General features: G+C 45.6%; 1 protein-coding gene across 5 annotated transcripts in view; it reads right to left on the bottom strand.

The window, feature by feature from the left end:
* LOC122561967 (protein HID1) overlaps positions 1-25,354 on the bottom strand; it is a 129,065-nt gene that overhangs the window by 765 nt on the left and 102,946 nt on the right. For 3 of the 5 annotated variants that reach the window (XM_088000406.1, XM_088000404.1, XM_088000405.1), the window contains 3 exons: positions 18,439-18,522; positions 13,880-13,971; positions 930-1,088 (listed from right to left, as the gene is read on the bottom strand). In XM_088000406.1, coding sequence (XP_087856532.1) covers positions 930-1,088; positions 13,880-13,971; positions 18,439-18,522 — 335 coding nt within the window. Of the gene's footprint in view, positions 1-929; positions 1,089-13,879; positions 13,972-18,438; positions 18,523-25,354 lie in introns of those variants that run through there. The other 2 variants (XM_088000407.1, XM_088000408.1) reach the window with 1 other exon arrangement.

Below are 25,354 nucleotides of genomic sequence, written 5' to 3'. Positions count from 1 at the left end.
ATTCACAGGCCGAGCTGAAAGTCTCATCAGGGTTCACAAACAGACCAGGCTAACATGCTAATCACTGACAAATGAAGATGAGAACAGTTCAAGATAAGGGCAGTATATTTTGGGAGGAAGAATAAGGCAGCCACTTGTTATCTGGAATGTGCAAGTCCGCCAGGTCAGGTAGAGACACCAGAGAATTAAAGTGGTGCCACAGTTTAGCAAAGTCATTTACAAAAAAACAAACAGGAGGCTTTATATCCAATAGGATAGAATTGAAAAGTAAAGCTTTATGCTAAGCCTGCATCAAACCGGGGTGCAATTCTGCTTAAAAGTGATAGTGAGGGTACAGAGATGTAATACAGTAATAACTCTGGGAACAGGTTTCTGGGAAGGGCTGACAAAGCTGGCTCTCCCCTCTCTTTCATAAGGGAAGGGTGACCTAAAATCTTGGAAGATTTTTACCAAAGTGGACAAAGAGAATCTTCCCTCCTCTGGAGAGGAGGTGCTCAATCTCAGATAGGGACCAAGAAATCCAATCAGGAATTCAAAAGGGACCACTTCACCCAGAATGTGGGGAGAGAGTGGAACCCATTCTCACAGGGACTGGGCTGAGATGAATAATACACATGGATTTGAGGGGAAACGAGATTAGCAAATGAGGGAGAAAGGAATAAATGGTCACGATGATGGATTCAAATGAGGAAAAGAGGAAGGAGCATTGACTGGTTGGGCTGAATGGCCTGTTTCCGTGTTGCTGTATTCTCTATAAACTTATGCAAAGAGGAAATACAAGTTGTTAAAGTGTTCCACCAAACCTGCATGTGGCTGCAGGGAGGACAGCAAGAGGCTGAAGTGCAGTCACATTGGTGACCTCTGTCTGAGAGATCCACACAAACTGCTCCTTGAAAAGACAACACATTGGACGGTAAGGAACTGCTCACCTCAGGTAAATGACGCCCCACATGTACGTGCGGAACCACATGGCAGTGCCAGCATTGGCTTGGTATTTGCGGATGAGGATGGGATGGGGCACAGGGAGCAATCCCACCAGGGTGCCATGCTGTAGAAACTTCAGGATCTCCGACTCATCGGTCAAACCTCTGCATTCAAACAGGCACAGGTCACAGCTTAGCGACTGTTTGCAGATTTTAGTAGCAGTGTTAACTTACCCTGCAATGTCAGCCATTCCTCCCTACCTCCTTATGCCCAGAATACAGCTCCAAGGGTGGTCCATCGATGATAAAATATCTAAACTGGACTGACCGTTTTATTAAAAATAATGTCAAGGATTATAAATCAGAGGCAGGCAAAAGGAGTTGAGATTCAGCTCAGCCTTGGTCTAACTAAATGGAGAGAATGGTTCAAAGGGCTAAATGGCTTCTTCCTGTTTTGCTAATCTCAGACAGACTAGTTATCCTGAAAGAATACTGCAGCTGATCCCAAAACTGCCTACACTCGATAATCACAGCTTTAACTTTCGTGATTAGGAACATGGAGCTGGACAGACCCCTCCCCTGTTTCCAGAGGAATGGTGCACAGCATCCCCCTTAAAGTCACTCACCTTTAGTCACATGAAGGAATTAATAGCAGTGCAGGTACAGTCAATGACACAGAGCACTGAGTGAAGAAGCCGGATTAATGCCAGTCTATCTACAATCACAGTACTGTACTGGGCACTGGGAGAAAGGTTACTCAGTGACACTACTGACCAACGAGAATCTCAGTAATAAACTTCTATCCCACTGTACAATCCATGTGAAACTAAATATGCAAACCTGAATTACCTCAGAAAAAAAAAACAAAAAACTCATTCTCAACTTAAAACAAAAATATCCTATGCAATATTTCATTGGACTAAAACGTGTTTAAACACTTAAAATATCCTTTGAAAGGAGGAAAGGTGATTGGCCACCTTTTCCTTACTGCCAGCCCTTTCAGAATCTATGCCTTCACAAATTATTTAGAGTTATAGAGATGCACAGCACTGAAACAGACCCTTCATGAAAATATCATTTCATGAAGGGTTCAGAAAAGATTTACAAGGATGTTGCCAGGGTTGGAGGGTTTGAGCTATAGAGAGAGGCTGAATAGGCTGGGATTGTTTCTCTGGAGCGTCGGAGGTTGAGGGGTGACCTCATAGAGGTTTACAAAATCATGAGGGATACAGACAGACACGGTCTTTTACCCAGGATAGGGGAGTCCAAAGCTAGAGGGCATAGGTTTAAGGTGAGAGGGGAAAGATTTAAAAGGGACCTAAGGGGCAACCTTTTCACGCAGAGGGTGGTACGTGTATGGAATGAGCTGCCAGAGGATGTGATGGAAGCTGGTACAATTGCAACATTTAAGAGGCATCTGGATGGAAGGGTTTAGAGGGATATGGGCCAAATGCTGGCAAATACAACCAGATTAATTGAGGATATCTGGTCAGCATGGACGGGTTGGACCCATGGTCTGGTTCTGTGCTGTACATCTCCATGACTCTATCTCAATATTAAATTAGCACCCTCTAATTCTGGTCCTAGATTCTACCATGAGGGGAAACATCCTCTCAGCATTTACCCTGTCAAGCCCGTTAAGAATCATATACGTTTCAATGAGATCACCTCTCATTCTTCTAAACTCCAGGGAGTAGAGTCCCAACCTGTTTGGCCTTTGCTGGTAAGAGAATTCCTCCATTGTGGGCATCATCTGAGGGACCATTCTCTGAACTGCCTCCAATTAAATAATATCTTTCTTTAAATAAGGGGACCAAATCTGCCCACATAATTGCAGATGTGGTCTCACTAAACATTGTACAGTTGCAGTAAGACTTTCCTAATCTTATACTCCATTCCATGAGTCTTCCTGTCCCTGCGTGCTAGCTTTCTATGTTTCATACACAAGTACCTCCAAGTCCCTTTGCAGTGCAGCTTTCTGCAGTTTCATTACATTTAAAGAATATTTTGTTCTTTTGTTCTCGCTTCCGAAATGAACAATTTTGCTTTTTCCCACGTTATACTCCATTTGCCAACTTATGTGTCCATCTTTTTGTGTCATCTGCAAAACTGGCTAAAGTACGTTCACTTCCTTCCTCCAAGTCACTAAAAATATCATAAACAGTTATGTCCCACACTGATCCCTGTGGAATCCCACTGGTTACAGGTCACCAATCTGAAACAAAAACCCCTTTACAAAAACTTGCTGTTTCTTTCTCGTTTGCCAATTCTCGATCCTGATTTCTCAATCCTGATGAAGAGCTTTTGCCTGAAACATCGATTCTCCTGCTCCTCGGATGCTGCCTGACCTGCTGTGCGTTTCGTGACTATGATCCCCAACATCTGCAGTCGTCACTTTCTCCTAATTCCCTATCCATGCTGATACACTACCTGCACCACCATGGGCTTGCATCTCATGACTTACCCCTTTGTTAGGCACCTGACTGAATGCTTTCTGTAAGTCCAAATACAACAAATCTACCGGTTTCTCTCTATCCACTCTGGTTGAGACTTCCTCAAAAATCTCTCATAAAATAGTCAGACACAATTTTCTTTCATGAAGCCATGCTGATTCTGCTTGATGACATGATTTCCCAAATATTCTGCTATTCCTTCCTTAATAATTGTTTCCAATGATAGATGTTAATCTAACCGGCCTCCCTCCCTTTTTGAATCGGGGTGTCACATTTTCTAATCCTCTGCTACTTCTCCAGAATCCCAAGCCTTTTGGAAAATTATAACCAATAATGTCTCCAAGTCATTAGGATTCTCGAGTGCTGGTCATCAGAGCCAGGGAGCTTCTCTGCCTTTAGTTTTCCTAGTTCTGCTTTATTGGTGGATGTTGATGGTATTTAATTCCTTCCCCTATTCTTCAGTATTAATGAGATGCTCAAAGTAAAGACTGATGCAAAATATCTGATTAACTCCTCTGCTATTTCCTTATTCCCCAAAACTGTCTCCCTAGATTCATTTTCTAAGACACTTATGATCACTTTGACCTCTTATGGAAAATAAAGAGCATGAAAGCATGGGAAGGGTTAAAGCATGAAGACCACTGGGAATCTGTGTTCTGTGGAAGGCAGGGGCAGGATGGGATAGCCATAGTGGAACATTCTTACACCAATTAGCAGAGTAAGGTTAAGGTTGAAAGGTCACTATGGCGAGATGAGATAACACAAGTAATAAAGCAAGTTTCTCTGTTAAGTGTTATTATGACAGGATTGGGACCGTAAATATTTGGGACATGACATTAAAATATCTAATCAACCAGGCCACTTTAGGAGGAATTGCCCTTATTGGACCGGGCCCTCTGCCTTACAGCGGGCCTGGACAGCAGGAATCCCGAGTGGCCACTTCCCAGACACCTACAGGCCCAGGAGGACCTGTTAACCCGTATGGGATGTTTTAGGGATGCCCTGAGAACCTGGGTGGGAAGGGGCACTACCCTGTAGTAGCATGGGAAGCTGATCAAGAACCAGTAATACAAGTTAATATAGAAGGGTCGCGGACACCAATGATGCTAGATACTGGAGCTACATACACTTGTGTACAGCCGCGGTATGCTTCTCACCTTCCTATGTCAAGTAAATTTGTTAAAACTGTAGGGTTCTCAGGGAAATCACAGTTAAACCGATTTACAGCTCTTAGCTCTCCTAATCCCTTTCTTCAGCTCCCTTCTGGCTATCCTGTACCCCTCCAACGCTCTTGTTGCCTCAACCTTATGTAAGCTTCCTTCTTCCTCCTTACAAGACATTCAACCTCCCTCGTCAACCAAGGTTCCCTCACATGACCATCTCTTTCCTGCCTGACAGGTACATACATATCAAGGACACGTCGTATCTGTTCCTTGAAAAAGTTCCACATTTCCATGACATCCTTCCCTGACAACCTATGCTCCCAATTTATGCTCCTCAGATCCTGGGCAGATCTGATCAAGGACAGTAGTGGGAGACTGTGTATCGAGTCGGAAGAGATAGGAGAGGTCTTGAATGAGTACTTTTCTTCAGTATTTACAAATGAGAGGGACCGTATTGTTGAAGAGCTCAGTGCTACAGCGGGCGCACAGAGAAGGGAGCCGGAAGGTAAGCGGAGACCAGTTTAAATTAACGTTTTTCTTTTCGCAGTCTGTGTTTTTTTCCCAACTAGGAGCGGGAACCCGGAAGTCGTCAACAGAGGCTTCTGGGAAGGTAAGAAGTTTGAGTGGAGAAGGAACCCGAGATACTACACGTGTAGGTTTGCTAGCACTCTTCGGGGGGGGGTTTAAACTAGTTTGGCAGGGGGATTGGATCTGAACTTGTAGTCCAGCAAGTAGGTTAGCTGTTTTTCAGGATGTCCAAGAATGTAGGGAGGCTGTGGAGAAGGTAGCACTGACAGGGAATACTTGCGGACACAGAGATGGGTTCAAGTCTGTATACTTCAACGCAAGGATTATCAGAAATAAGGTGGGTGAACTTAAGGCGTGGATCGGTACCTGGGACTACGATGTTGTGGCCATCACGGAAACGTGGATAGAAGAGGGACAGGAATGGTTGTTGGAGGTTCCTGGTTACAGATGTTTCAGTAAGATTAGGGAGGGTGGTAAAAAAGGAGGGGGGGGGTGGCGTTGCTAATTAGAAATGGTATAACGGCTGCAGAAAGGCAGTTCGAGGGGGATCTGCCTTTGGAGGTAGTATGGGCTGAAGTCAGAAATAGGAAAGGAGCAGTCACCTTGTTGGATGTTTACTATAGGCCACCCAATAGCACGGACTGATAAGCTAGAGGAGATACTTGTTAGGAAGGAAGATGTGTTGGGCATTTTGAACAACTTGAGGATAGACAAGTCCCCTGGGCCTGACAGGATACATGCTAGGATTATGTGGGAAGCAAGAGAGGAAATTGCAGAACCGTTGGCAATGATCTTTTCGTCTTCACTGTCAATGGGGGTGGTACCAAGGGACTGGAGAGTGGCGAATGTTGTGCCCCTGTTCAAAAAAGGGAATAGGGATAACCCCGGGAATTACAGGCCAGTTAGTCTTACTTCGGTGGTAGGCAAAGTAATGGAAAGGGTACTGAGGGATAGGATTTATGAGTATCTGGAAAGACACTGCTTGATTAGGGACAGCCAGCACGGATTTGTGAAGGGTAGGTCTTGCCTTACAAGTCTTATTGAATTCTTTGAGGAGGTGACCAAGCATGTGGATGAGGGTAAAGCAGTGGATGTAGTGTACATGGATTTTAGTAAGGCATTTGATAAGGTTCCCCATGGTAGGCTTATGCGGAAAGTCAGGAGGCATGGGATAGTGGGAAATTTGGCCAGTTGGATAGAGAACTGGCTAACCAGTCGAAGTCAGAGAGTGGTGGTAGATTGTAAATATTCAGCCTAGAGCCCAGTTACAAGTGGAGTTCCGCAGGGATCAGTTCTAGGTCCTCTGCTGTTTGTAATTTTTATTAATGACTTGGAAGAGGGAGTCGAAGGGTGGGTCAGTAAATTTGCAGACGATACGAAGATTGGAGGAGTTGTGGACAGTGAGGAGGGCTGTTGTCGGCTGCAAAGAGACTTAGATATGATGCAGAGCTGGGCTGAGGAGTGGCAGATGGAGTTCAACCCTGTCAAGTGTGAGGTTGCCTATTTTGGAAGGTCAAATAAGAATGCGGAATACAGGGTTAACGGTAGGGCTCTTAGTGAGGTGGAGGAACAGAGGGATCTTGGGGTCTATGTTCATAGATCTTTGAAAGTTGCCACACAGGTGGATAGAGCTTGTAAGAAGGCCTATGGTGTATTAGCGTTCATTAGCAGAGGGATTGAATTCAAGAGTCATGAGGTGATGTTGCAGCTGTACAGGACCTTGGTAAGGCCACATTTGGAGTACTGTGTGCAGTTCTGGTCGCCTCACTTTAGGAAAGATGTGGAAGCTTTGAAGAGGATGCAGAGGAGATTTACCAGGATGTTGCCTGGAATGGAGAATAGGTCGTACGAGGATAGGTTGAGAGTGCTAGGCCTTTTCTCATTGGAACGGCGAAGGATGAGGGGTGACTTGTTAGTGGTTTATAAGATGATCAGGGGAATAGATAGAGTAGACAGTCAGAAACTTTTTCCCCGGGTACAACAGAGTGCTACAAGAGAACATAAATTTAAGGTGAAGGGTGGAAGGTATAGGGGAGATGTCAGGGGTAGGTTCTTTACCCAGAGAGTGGTGGGGGCATGGAATGCGCTGCCTGTGGGAGTGGCAGAGTCAGAATCATTGGTGACCTTAAGCGGCAATTGGATAGGTGCATGGTTAGGTGCTTAAGCTAGGACAAATGTTCGGCACAACATCGCGGGCCGAAGGGCCTGTTCTGTGCTGTATTGTTCTATGTTCTACAGCTCCAGTAAGATTAGAAATGGAAGGTAGGGAGGTAGTTCTGCCAATATTACTGTCTAAAGAGATGCCAATCAACTTGTTAGGTAGGGATGATTTACCACAGTTAGAGGTAAGATTGGAATGCACACAGCAGGGTTTGGTTGTAGAAAAGGCCAATACACAATTAATGATGCGAGAAGTTAAAGATGTTTATGTTTATTGGATAGGGGATATAGCAAGTGATAGTCAAGACATTTGGGGGATGTGGGAAGCAGAAGTGTTGACAATGTTGACTAAAGTCTGAGCTGCACTGTACAGTGATATTTGATGAGTTTCAGGATGAGGTGTTAGAGAGGCAGTGACAGCAGGAAGTCACCGCTCCACAACATTTGAGAAGTGAAGCAATAGTATTAGGGGAGCAGGGAGTGATCCTGCAAATAGAGAGAAATGTGTTCCTGGAAAAGTGGGATAGAGTACCAGGCACCGCACCACATGTAACCTTACTGGTAAATAAGGGATATCAATCTAAAGACTTTGATTCTACATGCCTGGCCATAGATCCTGTCAGGGAATGGTATATGCTCATGACAAGGGTTTGGGAATCCAGGGATTGCAGCTATATTAAAATCCTAGCATGCTGCAACTTGACAGGAACCCGAAAGAAGTCAAGGTAACACCCCATTGGAGCATGTCAGTGACAGTGGAGGAAGATGATCCACGTGGTAATGAGCCATTGGATGCATTACCAGCCACTTTTTAGTCAGAGCATGATACAGATCTGGGGAGAGTGAAATCAGCTAGCCCAGTGGAAATAAGGTTGAAACCAGGAGCTGGAACAGTAGTGAAATTTCTGACGAATGACGTTATCCCAAGGTTTGGTATACCATCGGAAATTAGTTCAGACAACGGGTCTACCTTCATTCAGAAAGTAGTTAAGTTGGTGCTGCAGTCTTTGAGGATCGAACAGAGGTTTGGGTGCGTGTATCATCCCCAGTCCCGGGGTATGGTGGAAAGGAATAATGGGACATTGAAGCCAAATTAAACAAGATCTGCGCAAACACTAACCTTAATTGGGTTGATGCGCTGCCACTGGCGCTAATGAGTTATCGCATGACCAACCTAACACCGATGAGATGCTCACAGGTAGATCTATGCCAGTGCCCAGGTGGAAAGGCCATATGAAGGGCCTAGCTTGGAGCGGTTAAGCTTGGAACGTAAGCAATACATGCAGCAGCTAACTATGATACGTGAGACTATCCAGCTGCAGGAAACACAAAGGGAACCGACACCTGTCAACGAAGAAGGACCTATTAAACCCAGGGATTAGGTGTACGTTCAGGTTTTTCGAAGACACTGGAATGAGCCGAGGAGAGAGGGACCTTTCGTAGTGACTAAGGCATCACCTACCGCCATCCAAGTGGAAGGACGACACATATGGTACCACCTTCATCATTGTACTCTCCCACCAGCACAACTAACTCTAACACTGAGGTAAGTGGAGCTGAGGCCGAGGAACTTGGACACGGGCAGGACACACAGGAGGCTAGTACCCCTCAGCAGGGTTCCGAACAAGGTACAGGTGAAGTTCTTGGGGATACTGATCATTCTAGATGTGGTGCATCGTTCTCCTGGCAGTGGGGATGGGGAAGACATGGGGGATGCCCATGATAGTCCCCTCTCGGATGTCAGGCCTGTATACTCAGACTTGGAGACCATTAACTTGGCAGACCTGGACTGGTAATGCCAGGGTTGCTCAGGCTGGGAGGCAAAGACGTATTAGAAGTGCAGACCTTGCTGTCCTAACATGGGTACACGCCCGTGACAATAACTGGTATCAATGGGCAAACTATATCACTGTAATGATGGTGAGACAGGACTGTTTTTTGTGTACTAAGGCAACCTCCTCATACTATGTTGTCCATATGCCTGATAACGTGACCACCTGTACTCAATGGCATTTGCAGCACTCTAGCCAACCTCTTAATCCAGATGATCCAGGCAATCCCATTGCCCCTTTTGGTGCCTCCTATTTCAAGGCTCTATGTTCTATCAGCAGGATGACGTGGGCAGGCAGCAACTCCAACAGTGGTGTTGCTATAGTACCCTGCTTTCCACCAGTAAGACTAATTACACGTTCAGTGGTTGCTTTCAGGATACGGGGTTGAGTTTTGAATGCTTTAAGCGAAATGGCTCCACACCAGTCAGCTATTTTAAGGATCTTTGCAGGAATACGATTGACCTCGAGGTGGACACCACATTTGGGGCTGTTTTAAATTCTCAAGCGTCCCACTGGCAGATACTTGGTGGCCTGTGTGGTAAGAAAGGAGGGTTGCACCTGACGCTGCCCACTGACTAGAGTGGCAGCTGTGCCGGTGTAATGCTCCTGCACGAGATAGTTATATCACCACACACGCAGCTTGATACAACGTCACAGTCAGCTTTGCGCCAAACTAAGCGACGGTGTGTCCCTGATCCAACAATTCGGATTGATAGCATAGGATAGCCAGGAGGTATTCCTAATTAGTTTAGGGCTCGCAATGAGATTGCCATGGGCTGGGAAGCTCTCATCCCAGTGATAGGGGTTAGCAAGAATGCTGAATGGATTAATTACATTTATTACAACCAGAGATTTATTAATTATACTGACGATGCCCTTGTCGCCTTGGGAGAACAATTGGATTTGACTACCAAAATGACATGGCAAAACAGCCTTAGATTGGGTACTGGCAGAAAAAGGCAGGGTTTGTGTGATGTTTGGGGAACATTGCTGTACCTTTATACCTAACACCACTAGCCTGGGGGATCTTTTACTAAAGCAATGGAAAAACTAAAGAATCTAAGACGGGAGCTAAAAGACAATGCAGGGTTTGGTCATCAGGCTTTTGATTGGCTGAATGATATATTTGGGTCTTGGGGAGCATGGTTTGTCAAGATTGGTCTTATTGTAGGTACAGTTTTGCTTGTTGTTGCCTTCATCTTTTGTTGTACTTTACCTTTTATTAAATCCTTTTTAGTTCGCATTACTACATGGCAATTTGTGGTCATATCAGCTACCCCAGGAAGTGCTTACTCCTCTGATGAAACCCCACTGCTCTACCCCACAGTGCAAGGAATATGTCCATGTGGGGACGTCAATGATACTTTTGAAGAACGCGCGGGTCTTAGTGAGGAATCTTGGGTCTTTTTTCCTGTTCTGGTTATTAGAGGACAGGCTTTTGGCCCAAGGGAGCCCAGGAATAGAGGAAGAACCCTTTAAGTCTCAGACTCCGAAAATTATTTAGTCCATGTTGGGACCTACATTGTTTGTATTGGGCACAAGAGAGGCTGAGCTTATTGTCTTCTTTCTCTGGGTGAGACCAGTAGGTCTCAAAGGGGGGAATATGGAAAATAAAGAGCATGAAAGCATGGGAAGGGTTAAAGCATGAAGACCACTAGCAACCTGTGGAAGGCAGGGGCAGGATGGGATAACCATAATGGAACATTTTTACACTAATTAGCAAAGTAAGGTTAAGGCTGAAAGGTCACTATGGCGAGATGAGATAACACAAGTAATAAAACAAGTTTCTCTGTTAAGTGTTATTATGACAGGATTAGGACTGTAAATATTGGGACATTACATTAAAATATCTAATTAATAGTTAGTAGAGTCAGCTTGAGACAGGAGACTATTGTAACAGATGGAACAGCTAAATATCTATCATGACAGGTGGACATGCTGATAAGCTAACAGAAACATGATAAAAACAGATATAAAAATCCACGGACCCTGAGGTTCGGGGGCATTCGAGAATCTGCTTTCTCAGTGTCACGGTTTATTTTGCAAATAAAAGACCTACTTCTTGAAGAACTCTCTGCATCTCCTGGTGGTTCTCTTTATTTTCTCCATAACACATTGTTCCTTTTTTAGCTGTTTAAATTTTGTTTTATATTTCTTGCTAATATTTTTATTTATCTGGCTAATTTGACCTCTCAGATTATTTTCCCTCTCCTGATCATCTTTTGCAACTTCCTTCGATGGATTCTGAATTTACCCTCGTGTTCAGGACTCACTGACTTTGGTCTTTTCATATGCTTTTTCTTTTAAATTTAATATTCTCCTTAATTTCCCATGATTAGTTTATCCCTCTCTTAGAATCTTCCCTCATTATTGGGATGCATTTTTACTTAAAGCCATGGATTACCTTCTTAATTGTTTGCCACCGTCATTCCTGCCCATCTATCTGCCAAGGCTATTTTAGCTAACTCTATCCTCAATTTATTGGAATTCTTTTTTAAGTTAAACAGTTTTTCCCGACCCAAGCTTCTTACTCAAACTGAAAAGCAAATTTTATTATGTAATAGTAACTATTTCCTACCTGGAGATCATTTATTGAATTTGCCTCAAAACCCATTACCAGAAGCAGAATAGCCTGTTCCCTGACTTACTCCATGACATTTTGCTCAGAAGCTGGCCTTCTGAATTTGATGTTGTAACTACCCTTCCAGTTTGACTAACCCAATCAAAATGAAGATAAAGCCACCATAATTATTGCTCTGTTCTTTTCACATACTCCAATTACTCGTAGATTTATCACCTTTCCCACAGACTGGCTCCCGTTTGGGGGTTTGTGCACTACTCCTCCCAAAGTCTTCTTTCCCTTGCTGATTTCTACCTTAACCCAAATGGAGTCAACATCCAAGCCCAGATCATCGCTCACAACTATCCTCATTTTATTTATCAACAGTGCCAGCCCACCACTATTCCCAACCCTCCTGTCTCTCTGAAAGGTCAAATAGCCCTGAAGGTTAAGTTTCCGGTTTTGATCTCCTTGTAACCATAATGATGACGAGATCGTATCCATTTACCCCAATTTGCACCATTAGTCTGTCTACCTCATTCTGAATGCTTCATGCATTAAGATACAAAGCCTTTACATTTGTTCTTTTATCAAGTTTCCCTACACTTTTCTACCTCTTTGGGACAATATGACATTCACACATTCTGGCTCTTCCTTTTATTTTCTACCAACAATCCACCCCATCACTAATCACCAATCTTACCTTCTCCTTTCCCTTTGATTTTACAGTTTTCCATGCAATTGAATCCATCCCCACTATGTCGCTTAAAGTCCTCTCTCCAGCTCTAGTTATGTGATTGGCCAGGACTCTGGTGTCATTTTAATGATTCAGGTGGAGCCCATTCCATCAGAACAGCTCCGTCCTTTGCCAATGTCCATGAATTTGAACCCATTTCTCCCACACCAATCCTTGAACCAGGCGTTTACCTCTTTAATCTTGTTGACCTTGTGCCAATTGTAGCTCAGGTAGCACTCCAGAGATTATTATCTTTGAGATGCTGCTTTTTAATTTAGCCCCTAGCTGCTTATATCACTTCAGCAATGCCTCTTTCCTCTTTCTCCCCATATCGCTGGTACCTACGTGGGCCATGGTAACTGGATCTTTCCCCTCCCTCCCACTCCAGGTTCCTCTGCAGCCCGGATCAGATATCCTGAGCCTGGGCACCAGAGAGCAAACCCGGGACTCTCGATCCGGGCCACACAGAACAGTGTCTATTCCTCTGACTGTACTATCCCTGATTACAACTGCGTTTCTCTTTTCTCCCCTCTCTTGAATGGCTCCCTGCCCCACGGTGCTATGGTCAGTTTACTCATCCTCCCTACAGCCCCCACTCTCACCTACACAGGGAGCAAGCATCTCAAACCTGGTAGCAGAAAAGCTTAAGGGTTGAGGCTCCTTCAGGATTACCTCCTGGATCCCTCTACCTGCCTCACTCATAGTCACACCCTTCTGTCCCCAACCACTAAACAAATTGGAAATAGTTAATCTAAGGGTGTGACTGCCTCCTGAAACAGTGCCCAGGAGATTCTCCCTTTCTCTGATTTACGGCAGTCTTCAAAGTTCAGGCATCAACTCGGAGTCGGATTTCCTCAAGCTACCTCAAGTTGATTCGTCTCCTCTTGCTCCAAAACTATTGACACTTCAACCCCTTGGAGTACATCCCCTTCCAATGGGAATGCAGTCTAGGTACCTCCTTGGACAAGGGTAGAACATGTCTATGAGAAAGGGTGTGGTGGTGAGGGTGGGATCAGCAGTGAGACTATCCATCTCAACTCCCCCAAAAATAACTGGGGACCCTGAGCCCAGCCAGAGCAAATCAGATCATTGGTGGAGCTGGAATGAGCACCCTCCACATTAACCAAGAGCCAAAGCAGGAAGCAGGCAGTTTTCACGCTCATACCTGGTGCTGCCTCAGCCATTAGCCGCACCTCCAGGTAATCTGGCTCCCTTGTGGTTTTAATACAGAGCGTGCAGGGAAGCTGCTAGCTTTCTGTCATTTTACCAAGAAGATTGGCAAACTGGGGAAAGAATCTCAGAATGAGGGTTACCACCATGTTAACATGAAAGCAAATGGCTGCCAAGAGATTCGAAGAGATTTTAACAAGACTAATGAATTCAAACTGTTTTAGTTTGGCCTGAGACTAAGGGACATTCACACTGATAACTCCTGACAAACAGGGATTTTCTATTTGTATGGTTGAGTAGAAGAAGCTCGGCAAAGCCTGGCCTGCAGCCGAAGTTGTTAGTTCACATGCTTACTTGTCAATGCAGATCTTCTCCACTTGTGGGACCAGAACCTGTAACAGGCGCATGATTGTTTGGAGGGGCAGTTTTGATTTCCATGATATCACCTGCAGGTCAAAGGTCACACACAGTGAGCGCTGGGTTAGTACCATGCAAGGGCAGACATGCACAGACAATTAAAGAACACAGCAAACTCTGACAGGTTAAAACCCCAGACATGGGACTATTTGACAAAAACATCAGCAACAAGGTCAAAGCAGACTTGGAATGGTTAGAAATTAACAGCTAGTGACTCAGCATTTCACAGGGCACACACACAGACCCTCACTTCAACCCAACCTGGACTATACAGCATTCATTCAGCTGGGGCTGGCAAGGCCACTGACGATTCAATCATACATCAGGCTCATTTACACTGAAACTCTTCCAAATCTTCCCCAGTGCCCTGCCTCAGACTCAAAACTAGGCCCGTCTGGGCCATTGAGGATATCTGGGAGCCCAGGTGTGCAAAGTGTGATGTATTGCATTTGCTTCAGTAAATAAAAGACAAACAACAGAAATCGCCATCATACTTTCATTTACACAGCCTCAGCACATTAATGTTTTCCCAACCGACACACAACAGTACAATCCAAAAGGTGGGAGTGCTGTTCAGCATTGAGGCTGCTTTAGTACATTGATTTGTGGCTGACACTTGAGATCAACACAGAAAATTCTTTTACCTGGAGGGGAGAGAGAGAGAGAGAGAGAGGGATGCAGGAGGGGTGGGGGGAGGGGGGAAGAGAGAGAGAGATGCAGAAGGGGGGGAGAGAGAGAGAGGGAGAGAGCGAGAGGGATGCAGGAGGGGTGGGGGGGAGAGGGGGAAAGAGAGAGAGAGATGCAGAAGGGGGAGAGAGAGGGAGAGAGAGAGAGAGAGACGCAGAGGGAGAGAGGGAAACGGAGAGGGAGAGAGAAAACGAGTGCCAGTGCGAGTGAGAATGACTACAAAAATGAGAGCAAGTGTCAGAGCAAGTGAGAGTGTCAAACAGTGAGTGAGTGAGCGAGCAAGCTCAGGAGAGCATCAGTATGAGTGAGAAAATAGGACAGTGAGAGTGCGAGCAAGAGTGAGTGCAAGAGAGGGTAAGAGAATGAAAGAGCAAGCGATTGCAAAAGAGTGATGGCAAGTTTGAGAGAGAGTAGGAGAGTGTGAGAGAGAATGGGAGAGGGAAACTAAGAAAGTGAATGAGTTTGCATTTGTGTAACGTTGCTATAATTTCATCTGTGACTTGTCGGGAGATTTCTATCAAGAATAAAGATGGAAAATCAGTCCTCACTCTGGTACACTGCCTCACACTGAGACTAGTAATCAGGGAGAGTGGGGGCTATTTTGTGTCTGTTTTGTGTCGGAGATTTGATCTCACTGATAGTGTGGGGTGTGCAATGGGCTGGGCTCAAACAAGACCTCAGGACTGAAGTCCCGCCAAACCCGCTGTGTCATCCCACCGCTAAAAATCAAACTAATCATCTCCAGCCAAGAACGTTACTGTGTTTCCAACACTGCAGGAAAACTGTCGCTCTGCAGAATCAGTAAAGTGACTAAGCAGTGAGTGAGTAAGTGAAACAGTGAGGCAGGCCACACAACCCTCTGGTACTGTCTGGAATTAAATCTCCAACAGCTACATAGAACAATACAGCACAGAACAGGCCCTTCGGCCCATGATGTTGTGCCAAACATTTGTCCTAGCTTAAGCACCCATCCATGTACCTATCCAATTGCCACTTAAAGGTCACCAATGATTCTGACTCTGCCACTCCCACAGGCAGCGCATTCCATGCCCCCACCACTCTCAGGATAAAGAACATACCCCTGACATCCCCCCTATACCTTCCACCCTTCACCTTAAATTTATGTCCCCTTGTAACACTCTGTTGTACCCGGGGAAAAAGTCTACTCTATCTATTCCCCTGATCATCTTATAAACCTCTATCAAGTCACCCCTCATCCTTCGCCGTTCCAGCTCATTAGTCTAAAACATTAACTCGGTTCTTCTCGCCACACACACTGCAAGATCTGGGAGTATTTTCAGCACTTTGTTTTTATTTCAGATGCAGTCATTTTCCCATGGAATCCAAGTGCAGTTCCCTCACCAGCGCTGGAGACCATATGATCAGGCAAGGGCAGTGGCAGGCAGGAGTCGTCAATGGGCAATTAAATAGATTTCTCAACAATGACGGTTTGTGGCGTGTGGTGAGAGGATATGGTGGGAAGAATGTGAGGAATATGGTGGGAAAGTGGAGACATAGAAGAGTGGTGAGGCAGGTAGGTCGGCCCAATGGACATGGTAAGGTGGATAATAGAGGTTGAAGTGAGTAAGTGAAGGATATGGAGGGGTGGGAAATGGAGGGTGAGGGATATGGAGGGGGCGGGCAATAGAGGGTGAGGGATATGGAGGGGTAGGCAATAGATGGTGAGGGATATGGAGGGGTAGGCAATAGATGGTGAGGGATATGGAGGGGCGGGCAATAGAGGATGAGGGATATGGAGGGGTGGGCAATAGAGATTGAGAGATATGGAGGGGGCGGGCAATAGAGGGTGAGGGATATGGAGGGACAGGCATTAGAAAGTGAGGGGTATGGAGGGGTGGACAATAGATGGTGAGGGGTATGGAGGGCAGGCAATAGATTGTGAGGTGGCCAATGAGGGATATGGTGAGGGGGGTAATGGAAGGTAAGATGGATAGATGAGGGCAAGAGATATGAGGAGGAAGGTGGGTGAGGGAGAGTAATATGTGGAATTGTGTGTATGAGGGTAAGGGATATGGGGAGGTGATAGAGGGATAATGAGGAGCTGGCGAGGTTATGACGGGGTGGTATACAAAATTAGTCTCTCAAGTCAAATGGTATTTACCGTCTCTGGAAACTCTGATTTACCAAACGATGGTGCAGACTTTCCTGTTGGAATCATGTAGTTCCAACAAAAAGAGCAATCAAGCCCAGTGACTCATTAAGCAAGTAAATTATTAACAAACAGCACTGTGTTAGGTAAGTATCACTCACTGACTACCAGCCCACAGGACATATGTTAAAGAGAATGTTATAGAAACTGTGATCATGCAGACCCTAAACCGAAGCCACAGATTAAAGCCAGCCACACAGCAACCTGATCCCTGCCTTCCGGATCCCTGGTGCTAACACAGGCTCAGAGAAATCCACTGTCTTGACAGCTGCATCTAGTGCCCAGGCTTCACAGATGAGCTCAGGCAATGAGTGTACCTGGCAGGATCACAGTCATGTTCAATACTCACACAGGGTTTGGGCTCACTGGATAGATTCGGGAACAGTTTTAACGATCACCTGGAACATTTCTGGGATGTGAGATTCACTTCCTCACTGTGTAAACACTCTCTCTTACTGCAGAGGACAAACTTTGTCCTGCATCCCCTCACTCCCTCCCATCTTTTGCTCTAACTCAGCTCCATCGATGACAGGACTAGGAAATTCCATCAGTGATATCCTCTCGGCCTGGGCTGTATGTAAAATGGGGAAGTCCCTCATTGTAAACATTCACTGAACATAATTCTACTGTACTGAGCCAGACGGAGCAAAGAGGTCACAGGTTGAATCATGACCACGTGTTGAAATGTAAGTTTACATCAAGGAAAACAATCAGAGATGCGTCAGTTGGCCACCACCAGGACTTCTCAGAGGAGTGGGTCAGTTAGGGGGGTCATGACCTGACGGCTGGTCAGTGACTCACTGAAAGTGTGGTCATGGGGAATTTGGGAGAGTACAAGACAGCAACTTCTCCAAGACACTCCCTCACAATGGAATAGTCCATAAGCAGTTCAGTAAGAGCAGAGAGCGCACTGGCCACTCGCCCAGTCAGGGCCCAGTGCCCACTGGCCACTTGCCCAGTCGGGGCCCAGTGCCCACTGGCCACTCGCCCAGTCAGGGCCCAGTGCCCCACTGGCCACTGGCCCAGTCAGGGCCCAGTGCCCACCGGCCACTCGCCCAGTCAGGGCCCAGCGCCCACCGGCCACTCACCCAGTCAGGGCCCAGTGCCCACTGGCCACTCGCCCAGTCAGGGCCCAGTGCCCACTGGCCACTCGCCCAGTCAGGGCCCAGTGCCCATTTGCCCAGTCAGGGCCCAGTGCCCACTGGCCACTTGCCCAGTCAGGGCCCAGTCCGCACTCGCCCAGTCAGGGCCCAGTGCCCATTGGCCACTCACCCAGTCAGGACCCAGTGCCCACTGGCCACTCACCCAGTCAGGGCCCAGTGCCCACTGGCCACTCACCCAGTCAGGGCCCAGTGCCCACTGGCCACTCACCCAGTCAGGGCCCAGTGCCCACTGGCCACTCGCCCAGTCAGGGCCCAGTGCCCACTGACCACTCGCCCAGTCAGGGCCCAGTGCCCACTCACCCAGTCAGGACCCAGTGCCCACTGGCAACTCGCCCAGTCAGGGCCCAGTGCCCACTCGCCCAGTCAGGGCCCAGTGCCCACTGTCCACTCACCCAGTCAGGGCCCAGTGCCCACTCGCCCAGTCAGGACTCCATGTTCATTGGCCAATCAGGGTTCGGAGTCCATTGGCTACTCACCCAATCAGGGCTTGGGACCCAGTGACTTGCTGATGAGAGACTGGATGGTTTCCTCCTCCTTTCTGGATTTCGTGGCATCGCCTCCTAAACAGAAGTAAAAGTACCGAGCAAGTTACACAGCAGGCAAAACAGAGCGGAACAGGTGACGGACATGTCAACAATTAAAGGATTCACTTTTCATACTGAGAATGGGTTCATGATCCAGAATCTGGATTAGTGGTGCAGGAAGAGCACAGCAATTCAGGCAGCATCCGAGGACAGGCAAAATCGACGTTTCGGGCAAAAGCCCTTCATCAGGAATGATCCAGAATGTTTCAGTTAATAAGTCAACCAAGGAATAAGAGATCCAGCAACAATAAATCTGACACAACTCTCTTTTACAATCATGAGAATGTGCTCACGATGAGCTGGCTGTACAATGAGCTGTAAGGTTGAGGCCTGGTGTGAGCCTGTGTACTGACTGTAAAAGGTACCTTGAAGTGAGCACAGACCTGGACTGGGACCTAGTCTAGGCTGCACTATCTTATTTTTCCGAATGGGATGTTAAACCAGGCCCCTGGCTGCCCTCACAGATGGATATAAAACACTCTGAAGTAAGTTGACAGCAGGGGAGTTCTCCTGGTGTCTTGGCTAATTGCACCCATCAATCAACATCATTCAATTAGTATCTACTTTGGCATTAACCCCACTGTGGGTTTTGGAAGCTTGCTGTGTTTAAAATGGTCACAATTTTTCTCACACAATCATACCAACGATATTTCAGGTGTATTTAATTGGCTGAGGGGTGTTCAATGGTCATTAAAGCAGCTTTGGAATGCAGGCTGTTCCTTTGTTTCAACTATTAATCCACCACCACAAACAACAACAGAGGATGATGATCATTGGGTCCTGACACAGGGATCGTTGTGTGTATAAAATACAATAAGGACCATCTGTTAAGAATTTATGTTTATGGCTGTTTGTGAACAATGTGGTCTGTGAAAAGCACAGGCCCAACCTTAAACAAGTTGGCAGTGAACAGATCTCTCAGCTCTGGGAGTTATTAATCTTCCCTGAGGCAGTGTGTGGGTTGAAGGCTGTTGGTGGAGGGGGTGGAATCTGACCAAACTAGGTGTATGACACAGCTGTTCAAGTGATGCACAAACATCACAAGGAATGGGATGAACAACCTATGGGTGGATTTACAGTGAGTATTGACAAGTAAACCCCACCAGTACCATAGCCCAGTGTTCTAAAATGACAGGTACTGTACTGTACCCCAGTACTGTACCCCAGTGTTATACAGCGACAGATCTGTCCCCACCAGTACTGTACCCCAGTGTTATACAGCGACAGATCTGTCCCCACCAGTACTGTACCCCAGTGTTATACAGCGACAGATCTGTCCCCACCAGTACTGTACCCCAGTGTTATACAGCGACAGATCTGTCCCCACCAGTACTGTACCCCAGTGTTATACAGCGACAGATCTGTCCCCACCAGTACTGTACCCCAGTGTTATACAGCGACAGACCTGTCCCCACCAGTACTGTACCCCAGTGTTATACAGTGACAGACCTGTCCCCACCAGTACTGTACCCCAGCGTTATACAGTGACAGACCTGTCCCCACCAGTACTGTACCCCAGCGTTATACAGTGACAGACCTGTCCCCACCAGTACTGTACCCCAGTGTTATACAGCGACAGATCTGTCCCCACCAGTACTGTACCCCAGTGTTATACAGCGACAGATCTGTCCCCACCAGTACTGTACCCCCGTGTTATACAGGGACAGATCTGTCCCCACCAGTACTGTACCCCAGTGTTATACAGCGACAGATCTGTCCCCACCAGTACTGTACCCCAGTGTTATACAGCGACAGATCTGTCCCCACCAGTACTGTACCCCAGTGTTATACAGCGACAGACCTGTCCCCACCAGTACTGTACCCCAGTGTTATACAGGGACAGACCTGTCCCACCAGTACTGTACCCCCGTGTTATACAGGGACAGACCTGTCCCCACCAGTACTGTACCCCCGTGTTATACAGGGACAGACCTGTCCCCACCAATAGTCCAATGTTATTCAGTAGCACTGAGTCAGACTTCTAAACATGTGTCTAATTTGGATGTACTGGATCTCTCACAAATCAGTTGGCACAATCACATTTCCAGTACCAAAGCCTTGTGTTGGGCTAGAATTCCCAGCCTGGATTAGTGGAAGAGCACAGCAGTTCAGGCAGCATCCAAGGAGCTTCGAAATCGACGTTTCAGGCAAAAGCCTTTCAGCCTACATTCCTGGTCGGAGTGGCTCCATGCTGGGACTGAGAATCTGACTCCACATGTTTGTACCAGGGAGTACACAGAGGGTTCAAGATCCTTTATTGCTGCCAGCCTGTTACACAATTAAATAGCTTTCTCATTGTAAAACCTGCTACAAACTCCTCTGGGGTACGTCATAAAGATCTCACTCTTGTACAAACTGTGACAAGTGGCAGGTTTATTAACAAAACTTCACAGGTTTTCTGATATAATTAATAATGAAAATTTATTGGAACTGCATTACCTTGTGTACTGCACGCCCAGTCAGAGGACACTGAGGAGGTGGGGAAGTGGTGGTGATATCACTGCATTAGTCATCTAGAACCCAGAGGTTAATTTTCTCCAGGTATGGGTTTGAATCCTTGCCTGGTAGGATTGGGAAATTTGAATTCAATAAGATCTGGAATTAAAATGCTTGCCTAATGGTGATCTTTGCTAACTGCTGTAAAAACCCATGAGGCTCACTAGTACCCTTCAGGGAAGAAATCTGCTGTCCTTACCTCGTCTGGCCTTCATATGACTCCAGATCTATTGTTTGTGATCGACTCTTAATTGCCTTCTTAAATAGCCCTCGCAAGCTGCTCAGTGTTTGAAAAATTTGGATTGGGCATCAAATGTAGTTATTGTTCGTAATGCCCACACCCCATGCAAGAAACAAAAAGCCCTGTGCTACAACATTTGGAAATAGAGTTTATGTGAAGTTTCCAAACTGTTAACTCGCTCAGTGGACAGACTGCTGAAATTGCGTCTCCACTTGTTCGAATTTTTTAAAAATGGAGAAGCGATCGGATTCACGAGTTCAATATTATGAAAGGATTTGACGGCCCAGAAAAGCTATTTTCCTGGCAAGTCCAGAACAAGGAAGCAGTTTAGATATTTCTAATCAACTTGTTCAGAGATGTTATTACATATCACTGGAGCAGGTGGGACTTGAACCTGCAAGAATAAGTAAATTAACATGTAAAGAGTCATTTATTCACATTGAGTTCTCTGCTGGGAAAAAGATAGGTCCTGAATCCACCCCAAATGGATTACAGTGCAATCCCCATGTTGTTGACACCAACTTGCATTATAAGGCATTGGGTTGCTATGACAACATACACTTGTACATTCATCCCGTAGGTTAGATTGTGATGGTCAAGGCTCCAACTTTTCTTCCATCACATGGGTGACTAGGAATCTCTCCTGCTTTTACCACCTGCCACTGTTCTGTTGAAATGATTTACAAATGGATAGTCAGCCTGAGTGGCCACGTTAACACTTGCCAGCCAACTCCTGATGTGGGACTTCAGCTCAGGACTCCGGCCCTCAGGAAGGGCACTGCACAGTATTCCAAAGGACTTCTGTCACAGAGTTATATATTTACAATGTTTCGCTTTCTGACTAAATACTAAACTGAGTAAAAATGGATTGCTGGACTCCTCCTTTATGAATTGGCTGTCAGACATTTAATAAGCAATTTAATAAAGGTGATGTCTGGAAGGATGTCATTACGATGTGAACATTAGAAATCTGGAACTCTTTCTCCCCCCACCCCACCCCCCACAAAAGGCTCGGCATGTTGGGAATCAATTGGAACTGGAGATGTGTGTTGGGTCAGAGTATGAGGGTTGTGACAGGTAACAAGTTGAGATACAGATTAATCATAATCTAGCACAGAATCCTACGGTACAAGATGAGGCCCTTTGACCCATTGAGTCTGTACCGCAAACACCAGTCCCACTTTCCCACACTAGATCTATAGCCTCACATGTTATGACACTTCAAGTGCTCATCTAAGTACTAGACCTCCACCACTCTCTGGGGTGAAAAAGCTTTTCCTCAAATCCCCTCTGAATCTCCTGCTTTTTCACTTTAAAAATGATGTCTCGGTGTCATTGATCTTTCAACCAAGGGGAACAGAGTTATATATTCTATTGATCTTGTCCAAACCCCTCATCATTTTATACCCCTCTATCAGGACCCCCTCATCCTCTCTGTCCCAAAGGAAACAACCTGAGCTTATCCAGCCTCTCTTCATCGCTGAAATACTCCACCTCAGGCAACAGTCGGGTGAAACAAAAGCAGAAATTGCTGGAGAAGCTCAGCAGGTCTAGCAACATCTGTGAAGAGAGAAACTAGAGTTAATGTTTTGAGTCCAAAGACCCTTCTTCAGAGTGTTAAGTCTGCTTTCTCTCCACAGATGCTTCCAGATCTGCTGAGTCTCTCCAGCAATTTCTGTTTCAGGTATCCAACATCCGCAGTACTTTGTTTTAGTTTAGCATCCTGGTCAATCTCCTCTGCACTCACCACAGTGCAGTTAAATCCTTCCGATACAGTATTCCAGCTACAACTCCAACATAAACTCCCTGCTTTTATAATCTATACCTTGACTGATAACGCAGGCATCCCTTGTGCCATCTTAAATACCCTATTAAACTGTTTTGCCACCTTCAGGAATTTGTGGACAAGTACCCCTAGATTCCTCAGTTCCTCTAAGCTTCCTATTGTCTTGCTACTTCTTGCAAAGTACATCACAAAGGACAAAGAACATGACAGCAGAGGAACAGGCCCTTCAGCCCTCCAAGCCTATGCTGACACATTTTGCCCTTCCATACTAAAACTGCTCACTTACAGGATCCGTAACCCTCTAATCTCTTCCTATTCATATATTCTTCCAGGTGTTTCTTGAATGCTGCTATTGTGTCTGCTTCCACTACCACCTCTAGCACAGCATTCCAGACACTCTCCATGCTTTGCCTTGAACATCACTTTTAGACTTTCCCCCTCGCACCTTGAACCTGTGTTCCCTTCTAATTGACCAGTCCACCTTAGAAAAAGCCTCATATTTTCCACTCTATTCATGCCATTCACAATCTTATAAACTTCTATTAGGTCGCCCCTCAACCTCCTGCATTCCACTGAAAGAAAACCTTCATAGCTAAAATCCCCCATACCAGGCGACATCCTGATAAACCTTTCCTGTACCATCTCCAAAGCATCCACGTCCTTCTGGTAGTGTGGTGACCAGAACTGTACGCAATATTCCAAGTGTGGCTTAACTAAAGTTTTATGAAGCTGCAGCGTAATTTGCCTATCCTTATACTAGATGCCCCTTCAATGAAGGCAAGCATACCATAGGCCTTTTTTTACTACCTTACCTACCTGAGCTGCAGTGATCTGTGGACCTGCACACCCTCTGCACATCAATACTCTTAAGGGTTCTGCCATTCAGTCTATGATCTTCCAAACTGCATCATCTTACATTTGTCTGGACTAAAGTCCATCTACCATTTTCCTGCCCATTACTCCAACTGATCTATACTGTATGCTCTGACAATCCTCCTCATTATCTGCATCACCACCAATCTTTATAACAGCCTCAAACTTACTAATTAGACAAGCTATGTTTTCCTCCAAATCACTGATGTAGACCATGAACACAGAGGTCCCAGTACTGATCCCTGTGTAACACCACTAGTCACAACCCTCCATTTCGAAAAGCATCCTTCCACCACTATCCTCTGTCTTCTATGACTAAGCCAGTTCTGCATCCATCTTGCCAGCTCACCCCGATACCATGTGACTTCACCTTTTGTACCAGTCTGCCATGAGGGACCTTCTCAAAGGCTTTACTGAATTCCATGTAGATAACATCAATTGCCTTTCCCTCATCAATCATTGCTGTTACCTCCTCAAAATGAACTTGATCAAGTTAATGAGGCATGCACAAAATCACCTCTGGTTTATCGAACTAAATGGAAACGCAGGCTTTAGGAGATGACTACGCTGGATGGAGGGGCAGTTGATGCTTTTCATTTTAAAACCAGCACTCAGATAGAAGTAGTTTATTCTCCACTTCTGCCATCCATTTCCGTCAGTGGCTGACTGAGTCCTATTCTCCACCTAATGCTGTTGTAATCTGGAGCTGTTTATACAATTGTTTTTAGAAAGCTGCTACATTTTTCTTCTCAATTCGAATGAGATTTATGTTGCTTTTTAACCTTGGCATGCAGTTTCTCTCCGTTCAACACTCCCTATTCAGTAGTGCATTAGTCCTGAGGACTGAACTCTTGCTGCAATACAATTCAATATTGATTGTACTCAACACACCTAGAACATCAGATTACTCTAGTAAAACATTCTATTCACGTTTGTTAGATCACTTTATCACATTATCCACAGAGACCTATAATTCCTGTCTTGAATACAATAATATGGTCATGATGGATGAGTGATGCAGTCAAGATGGATGTGAGTGGGAGGGCTCAAATAGAAAATATTTATTCATAAATCCAAGAGAAATATCTTCATTCAGAGAATGTTTTAGAGTGTGGCATGGGAGTAGATGAGGCAAATAGCACAGATATATTCCAGGGAAAGCTGGATAAACTAGGTGAACCAATTAAGGATTAGAAGGGTAGTCTAATAGATAGAATACAACTTCAGCACTACTAACAATGCATACGTTTTGTCAAAGCTTTTTGTCTTGCACTCATCAGGACAAATCATTAGAATATCAATGAGAAATGGAATTGAGTTGAAATCTATGCTGAGTTGCACTGATAACCAATTTAACATTGTCAGTTGGGCTGCACTGAACATACTGTATTTGAACATACCGGGAGATCTAA

This window comes from Chiloscyllium plagiosum, unplaced genomic scaffold (assembly GCF_037043375.1).
Source record: "Chiloscyllium plagiosum isolate Xiang-an unplaced genomic scaffold, Cpla_swu_hap1 HiC_scaffold_25, whole genome shotgun sequence".
Lineage (NCBI taxonomy): Eukaryota > Metazoa > Chordata > Chondrichthyes > Orectolobiformes > Hemiscylliidae > Chiloscyllium > Chiloscyllium plagiosum.
This window is presented reverse-complemented; position numbering and strand designations above follow the sequence as displayed.